At 37.2% G+C, this 13,229-nt stretch overlaps 1 protein-coding gene across 1 annotated transcript in view; it reads left to right on the forward strand.

Annotated features, from left to right (window-relative positions):
* The window catches only part of GNAT3 (G protein subunit alpha transducin 3), a 55,278-nt gene that overhangs the window by 20,613 nt on the left and 21,436 nt on the right, over positions 1-13,229 (forward strand). Inside the window, exons 2-4 of the mRNA XM_075557650.1 lie at positions 922-964; positions 5,372-5,513; positions 12,254-12,411. Of these exons, the coding sequence (XP_075413765.1) occupies positions 922-964; positions 5,372-5,513; positions 12,254-12,411 (343 nt within the window). The remainder of the gene's footprint in view (positions 1-921; positions 965-5,371; positions 5,514-12,253; positions 12,412-13,229) is intronic.

A 13,229-nucleotide genomic window follows, 5' to 3' on the forward strand; every position in this document is an offset into this window, starting at 1 on the left:
TTACATTTCTATGTCAACAATGTCATCCAATAATTTTGTGAGCAACAAGTATCCTCCAATTAAAGATGAAGAACGCAAGGTGTTGAAAGACGTACTGAAGACACTTTTGGTCTCTAGCGCCATTAAGTTAATTCCAACTCAGAGTGACCCCATAAGGCAGTGTAGAACTGTCCTTGTGAGTTTCTGAAAATGTCACTCTTTATGGGGAAAAGAGTCATGGGGACCTTCTCCTGGAGCCACTTGGTGGTTTTGAACTATTGCCCTTGTGGTTAGAAGCCCACTACTTACTTCACGATGCCACCTGGGATGTGAACACTATTGCTCCTCCAAGCCTTGAGCCCAGAAGCTCTCATACCCCAGGGGAGAATCACGCTCTAGACCAACGAGCTCTGTTGGAATCAAGGTTATGCAATCGGGCTCATCACCTCACTCTCAGCACTTTTGTATTTCTTTGCAGAATGCAATGAATTCCTACATAGCTTTATATTGACTGGTTCTGGAAATAAAGGCGACTATGGCCTCATGGCTTTGTTTTATTACTTAATAGAAGGGGCTATATAAGTATTCATTCAGACTACAAAGCTGGGAACCCTTCTTACTGGGTTGCAAAGCCAGGAGATACCTTTTCCAAACCATGTTCAAAGGCCATGCTGGATTTGCCCCATAGATTGGATCTGTTGGCTGCTTTGGATCCAGACCTAAATCAGGATCTAATATAAATATAGAGATGGTTTATGCTCTTCTCTTATCCTAGAAAGTGGACAGCTAGGGCATTTTAAGATTCGACAGGCATATTATTCTTCTTTTCATGGAGAGATATCTGTTAAGGTTTTACACATGGGAAAGAGATAGTCACAAGGCTTAATACATATATAAAGATTTTATGTTTTGGGTGATAATACTCTCATCTCTCTCTTTCAGGAGCAGGAGAATCTGGAAAGAGCACTATTGTTAAACAAATGAAGTAGGTACACAACTTTTTGAAATGTTTAATACTTACATCTATCCATGTACTTGACCATTCTTAAAATAAATAGCATAGGGAATTGATCAAACCTTTCTTCTAACTGGAAGACAACAACAAAATGGTCACATTTTCTTTACAGACACACCCTATCATTTAGCTGAAAAAATAACAAAGGGATAATATTATAATAATTTACTTTTGGATTTCTCTTAGGTTTTTTATTCTCAGTAAACACTAAAAGAAGTTTTATTTTAAATATATTATGTAAATATCTTAACTTAAATATGTTATAGATTTTATTTTCAAAAAGATAGACATAACTCAGAGTATTTATATTTCAAATACATTTTGGAGTGATCTACATCTTCCGTATTGTGGTGAATAAGCACTAAAAAGTCTAAAACACATCAGTCAGTGATCAATTTGAAAATTGGTGAGAAGACTATATTTTTAACTTTACTGGAATTTTCATAACTGAAGAACATAAAGCCCAAAATAAGTTGATTGGTAAGCATAGCTAGATGAATGAAAACACATGTCTCAGTCACTGCCAGACCATTTTTAAGGGCATAGGTTGCTATGATATATGAATGGTGATCATTTTAAAGCCAATTTCTAATTCTGTATCTAAGGACCTTGTTCTTTGGGACATATTGCATGAGGAAATGTTCCCAGTCAATGATGAAATCATTCTAATTGCAAACGACCTTGTTGTTTTCATTTTTCAGTTATAGTCGTGTACCATTAGCCATAAACCAATATTTAAGCCTAATTTTTAAAAATCTCCTATCTTCATCAAACCCCTCAAGTTATTTGCTCACTCAGTTATATCTATATACCAAATGTTTACTCTCCTCTTGTGCCTGAAGAACAGGGCTCCTTTGTTTTGTTCACTGGTCATTCTGTTTTTGAGTTTGTAAGTCCATCCTTTCACCGACTCTTATTTCCTTCACCTATTACATTACTCTTTCCTTTGCATTAAAATAGTGTTTGATTCTATCAGACTTTTAACATCTCCATTCCCTCTGAGTCTGAATGCCTTTGAAATGGGAATAATTATTTGAATGCATAAATATTGTAAATTTAAATTCAGTAAAAAAATCACAAATAAAATTAAACAAAAAAGTAAAACTTCAAAATTTTAGTTATATGGCTAATATATAAATAACTGCTATGTACATAGATAGATATAGGAGAATATATAAATTGTTTAGGAAAATGAGAATATGAAAAATATTTATGTTGACTAGAAAAATGATAAATCTGCCTAACCTTATCTAACCAATGGCAGGATAAATAATTTAAGCAGATGAATATGTTCAAAGGAATTTACTTTCAGAGGCAGGATTTAAAGTTATGTTGCACTTTAGCTTTTAATAATGCTAGGCAATTTTCATTTTCTATAACGAGCATGTATAACTGGTAACAAATCCTTTTAGAAGAACTAATACTAGTCTCAAGGCGGTGGAGATTAAAGATCTCCCCAAATTCCAAGTTTTCCAAGATGCCATTCTGCTCCATTCCCCTTCCCAATCCTCCCTGGAATATATGTTGTGCTTCATTGCAACATCCACGGAAACTTTGAAGAAATGTGTCACATGGTGATGGGTGTGGCTCTGTCTCAAATCTGAAGGTCAGGCAGAGGTGAGCCAATTGCACAGTCAAGTTCCAGGAGCCCAAAACATACAAAAGTCACAGCTAGTCCTCTTGTCTACCACAGCTCATTCAGGAAATAGAGGTCTGACTTTTCTGATGATGTGAGGTGTGTATAGAACTACACAGTGGGGCCTGTATACATGCCACACGCAAGAAAACAGAGGATGGTGTCTTACATGACACCCTAAATGAAGCCAGAGTCTTAAAGATGCTCTCCAGGAAAACAAAGGATGTGGCTTTGTTCACATCCTCTTCTAAGGTAAACTCCAAAGATGCCCTTGAGGAAAGAGTGTGACTTGGTTCCCACCATCTCTAAGGTCACCTCATCCTGTCCGCTGGCATAGTAGATAGAGTTCCCCCTTAAAAGTGGGCCGATAGGCACAGCCAGAGAGGCCAGAAAGAGAACCTATCACATGAGGAATTACAGCTCAAAGGGTCATATTAATTGGCTATAGCTCAATAACTTTTATTATTGTTTAAAAATTAGTCTCTTCTAGGTACTATATTTTCCAAATACAGTACTGGTTACTATTAAATAGCACTAACTCCCTTTGATGTCCCACCTTCCATTTATTCCACAATAATTTCTTTTGCACTGAGCATGTCACGAAAATTGTAGTTAGAAGAGTCATTTATGATCACATAATTGGCACTTTATGACTTATTCCTACATATCTTAATCCCTTGTGACTCTATTGTTCTAGGAGAGCACTTTGTGAGTGTTCCTTACTTTCTCCTTCGGTCTATGATTCTTGGCACCTTAAGGTGGGGTTTCTAGTGTTTGTTCTAAGTACTCTTCTAGCCTAATTCAACATATTGATAAAATGAAAATTGCTAAAGTTCAATGATTTTTTTATATCATCTCCAAGCTTAGGCCTCTGAAATATTTCTTTCAAACCTGAACATTTTGTCTAGAGGGGTGGATATATCTACCTCTGTAGTATATAACCAGGAGCCCTCTTGGTGTAGGCGGTTACACATTGGACTACTAATTGCAAGATCAACAGTTCAAAACCACCAGCCATTCCTCAGTAGGGAAAAGAGGCTTTCAATCCCTATGAAAAATTACTGTTTTAAAAATTAGCACGAGCACTTCTACTCCGTGCTGTAGGGTCACTGTGAGTCAAAACCTACTTGATGGCACTGAGTTGTGAGTTATGGGGTACAATTAAACTAACCACGAGGCAAATGAAACCCAGAGCCAGAGAAACAATTCCAAATCACAGTAACCCTTTTTGGACAGAGCAGAACCACTCTTTCAAGTTTCCAAGACTGTAAATTTCCATGGGAACAGAGAAACTCATCCTTCCTATGGGGTAGCTGATGAATTTGAACCTACAGCCCGGTGTTATCAGCCCAACACTTGACCATCATATATTCACACACACAAACACATTGACTGGCCAGTGAGTCAATTCTGACAGCAGGTTTCAGAGACAGGGTTTCTAAGGCTGTAACTCTTTATGGAGGCTGGTGACGACCTCCTTCTCCCATGGGGGGATTGGAGTTTAACTGCTGACCTTGGAGTTAGTGGTCCAACTGGTACCTGACAGCACTACCCGGGCTCTTTACATAGCTCCAAATCAGAACAAGCGCCATTTCAAATATATATTTTAGTTGATGGTTTTAATTATGTATGTAAATGCTTCAGATAGTAAAACAAACGTGATCCAAAGAGTAAACACCCAAAACAACAACAAAAACAAACTCATTGCCATTGAGTTTATGCTGACGCATGGTGACACTGTAGGACAGTTTAAGAGAGTGGAACTCTCTACCAGAGCAGGAGCACCCAGTCGTTTGAAATTGCTGACCTGTGGCTAGCAGCCCAACCTGCCACGCTGCTTTTACTTTCTACAAATTAGAGTCCTTGCCTGTGAAAGTGTTCCTGGTCATGCTGTTCCCCACCCGCTGGCTCTGCGTTTACAGACACATGCGAATCCCAGTAAGGTGACATGCGAAAATGTGAGCACCAGATATTTCAAAATCAGTGAGAAAATCCCACTTGGAACAGCATACATTATGCAACGAAGAAGCAATAAAGTGTAATTAGCCAGCACCAAGTCCTAGCTGTTAATAGGTGAATCTATTTTAAGCTCTTACTTCAGGACTATTAGTCAAACCTTCAATAAGTGGAAGGAAGAGGAAAGTTCAGCCAAATACTGTGTCTGGTCATTTAGACTTTGAGAACTCACTGGCACGTACACCGATAGAAGTGACAAGGGATTTAAGAGCAGGCAATTGCCTAAATTGATGCTTTTGTTAGTGCCATAAATAGAAAGTAGGCACTCCTATTTTCCAGCATTTCTTAAGTGATAGGAAAGGCAAGGATATGTACTGTTAAACTCTTCGCTTCCTCTAGATTCATGTTGTAAACACTACACAAAGTTTCCAAACAATGTATATATCTTTGTCCTGAGAATCTAAAAAGTAGTCTTTGGAAAAATAGCAAGTTTTCCACTTCCAATGGCCCTGAGTTTTCCTTTTAAAATGTATTGTATCTAGAAATACAAAGACAAACAAAAACCATTTAGTTTTTTTTTGTTTCAGAAGACAAAGATCATATAACCACAAAGACATAAAGTAAAGTAACTCAGATTTAATACATATATATAAGTACATATAAATAAGTCTTCCTCTTTTAAGCTCATATATACTGTGCTGTTATGCAGTAAAATTCCTGTTGATATACTTGTGTGTTACAGACACTATTTCAATTCTCAAAAGCCTTCCATGTTTAAATTATAGGATCATCCATAAGAATGGCTACAGCGAACAAGAATGCATGGAGTTTAAAGCGGTAGTGTACAGCAATACGGTGCAATCCATCCTCTCTATTGTGAAAGCCATGGCTACCCTTGAGATTGGTTATGCAAATCCCAGAAGTGCAGTAAGTATGCAACTGGTGGCAATTAGATGCCCTGTGTTGAAGTTAGAGGCCTAAAACGATTCATCCTTCAAGGGGGTGCTTTTTCTATTTTCCTTTAAATGAAGTTTTCTTTCTGAATGTGCAGATTCATCTGAATTAATCAACAGGAATTGCTTACCTGGCAGTCAACACTAATATCAAAATAACATGCTTATATTTGCTAAACAAAATGGCCTAGTGTATAAAGTCTAAGGGACTATATCTCTCCCCTTATTTTCTAACATGAATGATTCATTATTTCATGAATATTTTTCATTTTTAATAATACTGAAATGCTCATCTATGTTCATATGATAACTGCACACGTGAAATAGCAACGGTGAAATCTTATTTTTCATGCTGTTGCTTTAAAGATTTCACGTTTGTCTGATTAAATAAGATGGTTTCTGCTAAATAGGCCCAAGCTGTCATAGTTTGGGTTATAAGCCTCATGACCAATTTTTTTAATTCCCTGTATTTTATCTTTCTGCAATTATTTTATTTTCCAAAAATTCACTTATTTTGAGAACATTGCAGGTGCCAACAGATAGCACTTCTTTAGTTTGCAAAGAAAAACTAGTATTTCAGCCCAGTGGTTACATCTGGGGCTGCAAGCCCCCAGATCCGCAGTTGGAAGCCACCAGCTGCTCATGCTTTGGACTCCCTGAAACAGTGACACTCTCAGAAACTAGCAGAGGTAGGTCTGCCCTGTCTGAGCAAGTCCACAGAGTCGCTGTGAGTCAGTGCCATCCACTGAATGACAGCGAGGTATTTTGTTTTTTAAACAAAGAACAGTTGACATCCCTTGCCCCTCACATAGACACAGTGAAGTCTAATTGTACACAAGAAGAGCCCTCGTGGTGCAGTGGCTACTTGCTACTATGGAAAGATTAACTGATCCATCTGCTCCTGGAACAGGCTCAATGTTTTAAGCATCGTCACTTCTTGGTCCTTGTCCCACAGGAAACATTTCAGGTGAGAGATGACTTTCAGACAAGAGTCAGAGAAAAGGTTTGAACAGAAAAGAGTCAGTTTATCAAAGGTGGGGTGTTGGAAAAGAAGTCCACGGGGCCCTTAGCTAATCTAAGGAGCCTGGCCAAATGGAAAGAAGAAAATTAAGAGTGTGCAAATGGTGGACCTCCCACCACTGGTGGTCTTTCTGGCATGTCTTCTGCTATTGGCTAATCCTCTGTAGGGAACCTCCAGGTATGTGTACCCCAGCGCCCCTCCACCCTGAACTTCACACTGTGCTCCTATCTGGGATCCAAATTCAAGAGTCAATTCAATAATTATGTGGGTAATGAGGACATCATGTTTTTCTTCACACTGCCGCTTACAGGCGTCTCACTCTCTCTGCTCCTTCAGTAAGAAGGAACTATGTCTTATTCTTATTCTGGGGCAAGGGAATGAAAACACACACACACACACACACACACACACACACACACACACACACACACACACACACACACACACACACACACACACACACACACACACCCCTGAGAATGCCCAAGTGGAAGTTTTACTTTGTGCTACAAGTTAGAATTAACCTGCAGCAAAGGGTCGTTGTACACGATCCACCAGAAGAACTCGCCTCTTTCCATAGGCTCCCCAGGGACAGTCAGCTGTCTACAAAACATGTCCATGAAAGTGTTCCCAACATAATTTTCAGATACCCCGAATAAGAGCAACGAAAACAGAATAACGCAGTAGGTGTAGAAAAATACACACATTATACATTCCCTCCAGAATTTACAGTTAAAACATAAATGATTACTAGAAGCTATTGGAGAGCATAGAAAAATACTTTTTTACCATAAAAATAATTGAGGAAAAATATATCATATATACTTGTGTATATGCCTAGTTTTTCAGCACAAAAAATGTCAAAAATGTGCTGAAAAACTGGGGTTCGGCTTATACACGGGTCAATGGTACCCCAGCAAGGACAGCATCTATGATGACCTCACACTAGCTGAAGCTCTGCATTGGGATACAGATGATGATGAGGAATCAGTTTTGAAGGATTTTAACTCTTTACATTTTAGCTTGGTTGCTGATTGAGCTCAGGGAATAGTACTCTTAAGGTATCATTGTTGATACCTTATTGTTTTTATTGAACCTATTTTCCACTTACTGTGCTGGTTTACTAAGGTTAAAGGACGTGTCCTTTTATTTATGTTTTTTATTTAAATTAAATATTTAAATACATTACCCCACTGATGTATTAACTTTTAGTAATTTTATTTCCATTTGTTTTGATTACTGAAACTCACCAATAGCTTCTGCATTTTCTACCCTAGGCTTATACGCGAGTCAATCAGATTTTCTAGTTTCTCAGGTAATAATAAGGTACCTCGGCTTATACTCGGGTTGGCATATACTTGGGTCAGCTTATATTTGAGTATATACGGTAAATCCTTTCTTTGCACTAGCACTTCTCATTCTCAAAAAAATGCTAAGTGTGTCCTTAGGAGAAATCCTTTGGGAGGTAGAAAGCTAGAGGTTTGCTGGGTTGTCCCTCAGTTTCTTTCCAACCCCCAGCCCCCAGTGCACCATGTGGACTCATGAATCTCTTATGTCTCTTGTAACAGTTTTCTTCTTACCTGTAAAAGAGGGCACCTACAAAGCAAAACAAAACTACCGTAATTCACTGAAATCAATTCCAAGTCGTACCAACCCTATAAAAGTAGAACTGCCTCTTGTGGATGTCAAGGTTGTAAATCATTATAGGCCACTCACCTTTCAGTTAGCAGTCCTACCTGTGAGCCACTATATCACCAGATCTCCTTCCAAAAGAGATTTCCAAGACCCTGTCCTTATTTAATCGTATTTCAGTTATTTCTCTCACTTTAAGCTTTATCTAAGAACCAAGAATATTAAATGGCCCCTTAATAAAAAAAACTTGATTCATGCCACTTATTTAATGATGAGAAAAATTAGGCCCAGAAAGGGTTAGCCAATAGGTTTCTGTTAATCAGGAATAGTTTAAGGAAAATTCCACATCTAGTGTGCAAAAGTCCTGGATTTAGAAGGTCAAGAAGGTAGAGCAAGTTCAGCATATCAGAAGCTAGAAAGTATGAATAAAAATGCCAAGCCTTGAGTTGTAATATTGAAGGAATCTCTACACTGAATATTAAATGATGCAAAAATCATCTTCAAAAGAAAATGGATGAAATGCTCAGTGAAATGGTCCACCCAGCTGGGGCAGCACCTGAAGCAGTCACTAGACAACTACCTGGCCAACTAACTGGAAAATATCCATATCAGTGCCCCTTGAAAGAAAGTTAGCCCCACAGAATGCAGAATATATAGAAATACATCATTACTATTACATGAAAATGAACCTTTGTGGACGTTAAGTAAAATATGGATGCAATAGTACACCAACATGGAGCTTCTAGAAATTTAAGAAGAGGGCATGGGATGAGACATATCACTGATGACTTCAAATTTATCTTGACTAAAAACAGAGAATATTAGAAATATGCTTTCTTGTGCTGTCTTGCCTTTGGAAACACATTTGACTGGTTGGGTCTTAAACCGTGGATGACATTATGAAGAACAGGACATTTTATTGTGTTCACCTGGAACCCAGCCCTAGTCCAAAAGGCACTTGTTAGAAGGGAACAAAGAAATCATTCATGGTTTAAAATCAGAAAAAAAAGTGTGCATTAAGTTAGTTTATTTACATCGTTGTCATTCATCTCAGCAAATAACTTGGAAAACCTGACTTTGATGAAGAAGAAAGCAGCGTCAGGACTGGAGGAAGGCAAACTGAGTGTGCACATGACACATCCTTGCTTTTTGAAAACAAGGAGCACTTGAAGCACTTGAAGATATTGAAAGACAGTCATCTTCCACTTAGATCAGAACTAAATGTAAAGTAAATCTAAATCCTCATAATGGATCAGTCAGCAACATCATGATAAATAGGGAAAATATTGACATTGTCGAGGATTTCATTTTACGTTGGTCCACAATGCCCATGGAAGTAGTCGACAAGACTCCAACGACTCATTCTATTGAGCAAAGCAGCTGTACAAGATGTCTTCAAAGATGTCATTTTGAGGACTAAGGTGCACTTGACCCAAGACATGGTAGTTTCAGTCCTTCCTATTCATGTGAACGCTGGACAATGAATAAGGAAGACCACTGAATAATTGGTGAATTCGTTTTATGGAGTTGTGGAGAATATGTAACCGCCAGCGACATGAGAGGAAGTACAGCCTGAATACTTCTTGGAATTCAGTGTGGCAAGATTTCAGCAGTTCCAGGTAAAGGACATCATGCTGGACCAAGGAGAGGGCTCCGGGGAGAAGAGGAGACCTTCAAAGAGATGGATTGACACAGTAAATGCAACCACAGGCGGTGTATTGTCTGCTGTCCATAGGGTCACTGCTAGTCAGAACTGACTCTATAGTACCTAACGATCGTAGCAATCAGTTCATTATAGGACCTCTCTCTATGCAAGTGTTTTTATTAATGTTTCTGATGATTAGCAAGATCTCATTTCTTTCCTCTTGTCAAGTCCATGCTCCTTCTTGATATGTGTATGCCTTTTGCATTTTAATTGTTGAGATCGGTTTGTGTTCTAATTTGCATGTGAACTCATATATATTTGTGTCATGAATGTTGAAAGCCACAATCTTGACTTTAGCTACTTATTTAACGATTCTCTGTGCCCATCCAGTCTAATGTTTCTAAATCATTGATGCCAGTCATTGTTGAAGTGAAATTGGTTGGTTAAAATCACATGACTTGGCATATGGCGGGTGTGAAAGTAATTGATTCTGTGATGTCATTGCCGTATGCGGAGTACGGAATACAAGATAATTTGTTCTGGCCCCTGGTTGAATAGTATAAAGAGCAATTTAAGGAGCACTAAGCAGCTGTGACAGACTTCTCAAGAAGGCCCTGTCTATATGCTCAGTCGTCAGAATGTCATGGCAGTCAGGTAAGACATAGCCCCTAATGTGATTTCAACTGGAGCACCCAATTGTCATTTCAGATCTATGCTTTTGTACTTTCTTTTTAAATGAATATGTTCTCTCCCTAGGTTAAATTGATATTCTACAAATTGACTGCTACACACTGCCTACATGTGGTTTTGAGAGTTCTGCTAGTCTAGGCATTTCTGTGTAGCATTCAATTTGCTTATTTATACATGTTTGCATATTGTTACATAAATATTTGTAAATAAGTACCCAAAGTTCCACTCAAAGAGAGAAACACTCTTGTTAGAAATTATAGAATAATATTAGAATATTTACTTAACCTCTCTAAATTTTGTTTTCTTCAGTGAAAAAAATATCAGTGCTTTCCTTAATCAATTTATAGTCCTCTGAGGTTATTATAGATAAAGAAGAAAACAAAAACTTGAGAGTAAAGTACTCCATTACAGGACACTAAAGAATATTAATTTTAGATATTAATTTTCATTATTTGATTATATGCTTATTAACATATATATGGAAGTTTCCACAGAGCCACAGCATTTCTAAAATAATTTCTTCCACAGAGCCACAGCATTTCTAAAATCATTTCTTCATTAAACTTTTATTTACATAGCAAGCATTTACTGGATACTGAGGATAAACTGCAAATTGAATAAAATAGCATTTTCCCTCACAAAATGAAAATTGATGCTTTCATAGTTAAAAAAAACATCAAATATTTCTAAAGGTCAGCACAGCTACTTGTGGAGTTAAATCTACTATGAGAGTACTGTCATGAAGTGGGGAGGAAAGAGATACTCACTGATACTTGTTTTGAAATGATGAGATTGTAGGGTCAGGAAGATATCCAGGTAGAGATTTCTAGGAAGCAATTCAAATGTGACTTGGAAGTTCAAAAGAGATATTTTGGCTAGAGATGTAAAGCAAGGTAATACTGGCATATCTCTACATTATGGCATGTAATTTGTACAAAGAGATATAATATGTCCAGCACTTTTGGTGACATTTATTTCTCTTAAATTATTGCTATTGTATTACGTCTTGAGGAAGCTCAATTTTCCTCCCCAATAATTCAATTATCAATGTTAGTATTTTACTATTATCAACAAAGAAAATGATAGAGCATACTTTGAAAATTAAGAATCAGAAGATATTGGCATACTACTTGAATCCCCATCAGTCATTAGTCAATAGCATCAGGTGATCACCATCTCACAGGGACAAAATGATTCCCTTTTTTTGGAAACCAGCCAGATTTGACGCAGGCATCTATTTGATCTTCTCAGATTCCAAAAGCGAGCGTGGTCTTCACCCTTTCAGACCTTGATATAACTGGACGAAGAGACGGTACCAGCTTTCATTTGATGACTATGTTCAAAAGAAGACACAGTGCTAACTCAGATGAGGTTTAAAAATGCTTTACTCCAGAATTCTCACCCTCTGACAGGTGTATGCTACTTACACGGACCTAGGCCTTACTACTCTCTTGCAGATCAAGCTCAGAATTTAGTGATATATACAAAAATTTCCAATTTCCCTTTGCATCATCTTAATTTTTGTCGAGGGGAACACTTCCAGATATCAGCTGGTCACTATTAGGAATTCTAGTTTATTTATCACAAAGTATTTTGAAATGATGTTCAAATAAATCAGTACCTAGGAGAATTAGGCAATGAACATTCCATTAAAATATCCTATACTTTTAAAAAGTATGTTCTATTCTGAATACTTTTTATCCTTCTCACTCGAACATTGCTTTAGGAAGACCAGAGACAGCTCTGTGCTGTGGCTAATACCCTGGAAGATGGAGGCATGACGCCTCAACTTGCAGAGATTATAAAACGGCTGTGGAGCGATCCAGGAGTCCAGGCCTGCTTTGAAAGGGCATCTGAATATCAGCTCAATGATTCAGCAGCATAGTAAGTAAATACATGTTCACAAGGGTTCTCATGGACACATTTACAAAGAAAGGTTATAATGCCACATATACTACATTGCTAATCATAAGCTCTTGTCCATACATTTTATTACACTATGAAAATATGGACACATCTATGTACAAAAAAGGAACAAAATAACATAAATAAATACAAATGGAGACCATTCTTAATATCTAATTTTGCAGCCATTTTTTCTGAAAGGATATGTATAAATATCCTCTCCAGAATTAAAAGAATCAATCATTCTGCATGATTGGTGACAGACACATGGATATAGATTAGTGTTATGTAAAAATAAGGAGGTTTAGGGCTATTTATTTCATTTATACTCATCCTTAAGAAAGCTAATCTTAAAACAAAAACCAAAAGAACCCCGTATTCACAACATATGCTTTGGCTTTATTGGCTTAATGGACACAAACCACAATTTAAAACGAAAGTAATGTATTGCTCTATAATAAAGTACTTATATTATGGAGTTCTTTCTGAGTCTCAAGGACAATTGTACAACTCCAACAGCTAATATTGTTCAGGTAGCACTCATCAGGCATAGAAAAATTAGGGTGACACAAAATCTTTTCCCCAAAATTATTTTTAAATTCCATTTTAAAAGTGATTTTAACCTATCCAATGGTTACATGCCTGCAAGTATATATATGCATATATAAATATAATTGTATTATAAATTTTATATATAGATTCACACATATGAGTGTATAGAAATATATAAATAACAATCCCATGGAAAAATCTCCAACATAATATGTTAGGAACATTTAATTTTCTTAAAAAATGAT

This window comes from Tenrec ecaudatus, chromosome 9 (genome assembly GCF_050624435.1).
Source record: "Tenrec ecaudatus isolate mTenEca1 chromosome 9, mTenEca1.hap1, whole genome shotgun sequence".
Lineage (NCBI taxonomy): Eukaryota > Metazoa > Chordata > Mammalia > Afrosoricida > Tenrecidae > Tenrec > Tenrec ecaudatus.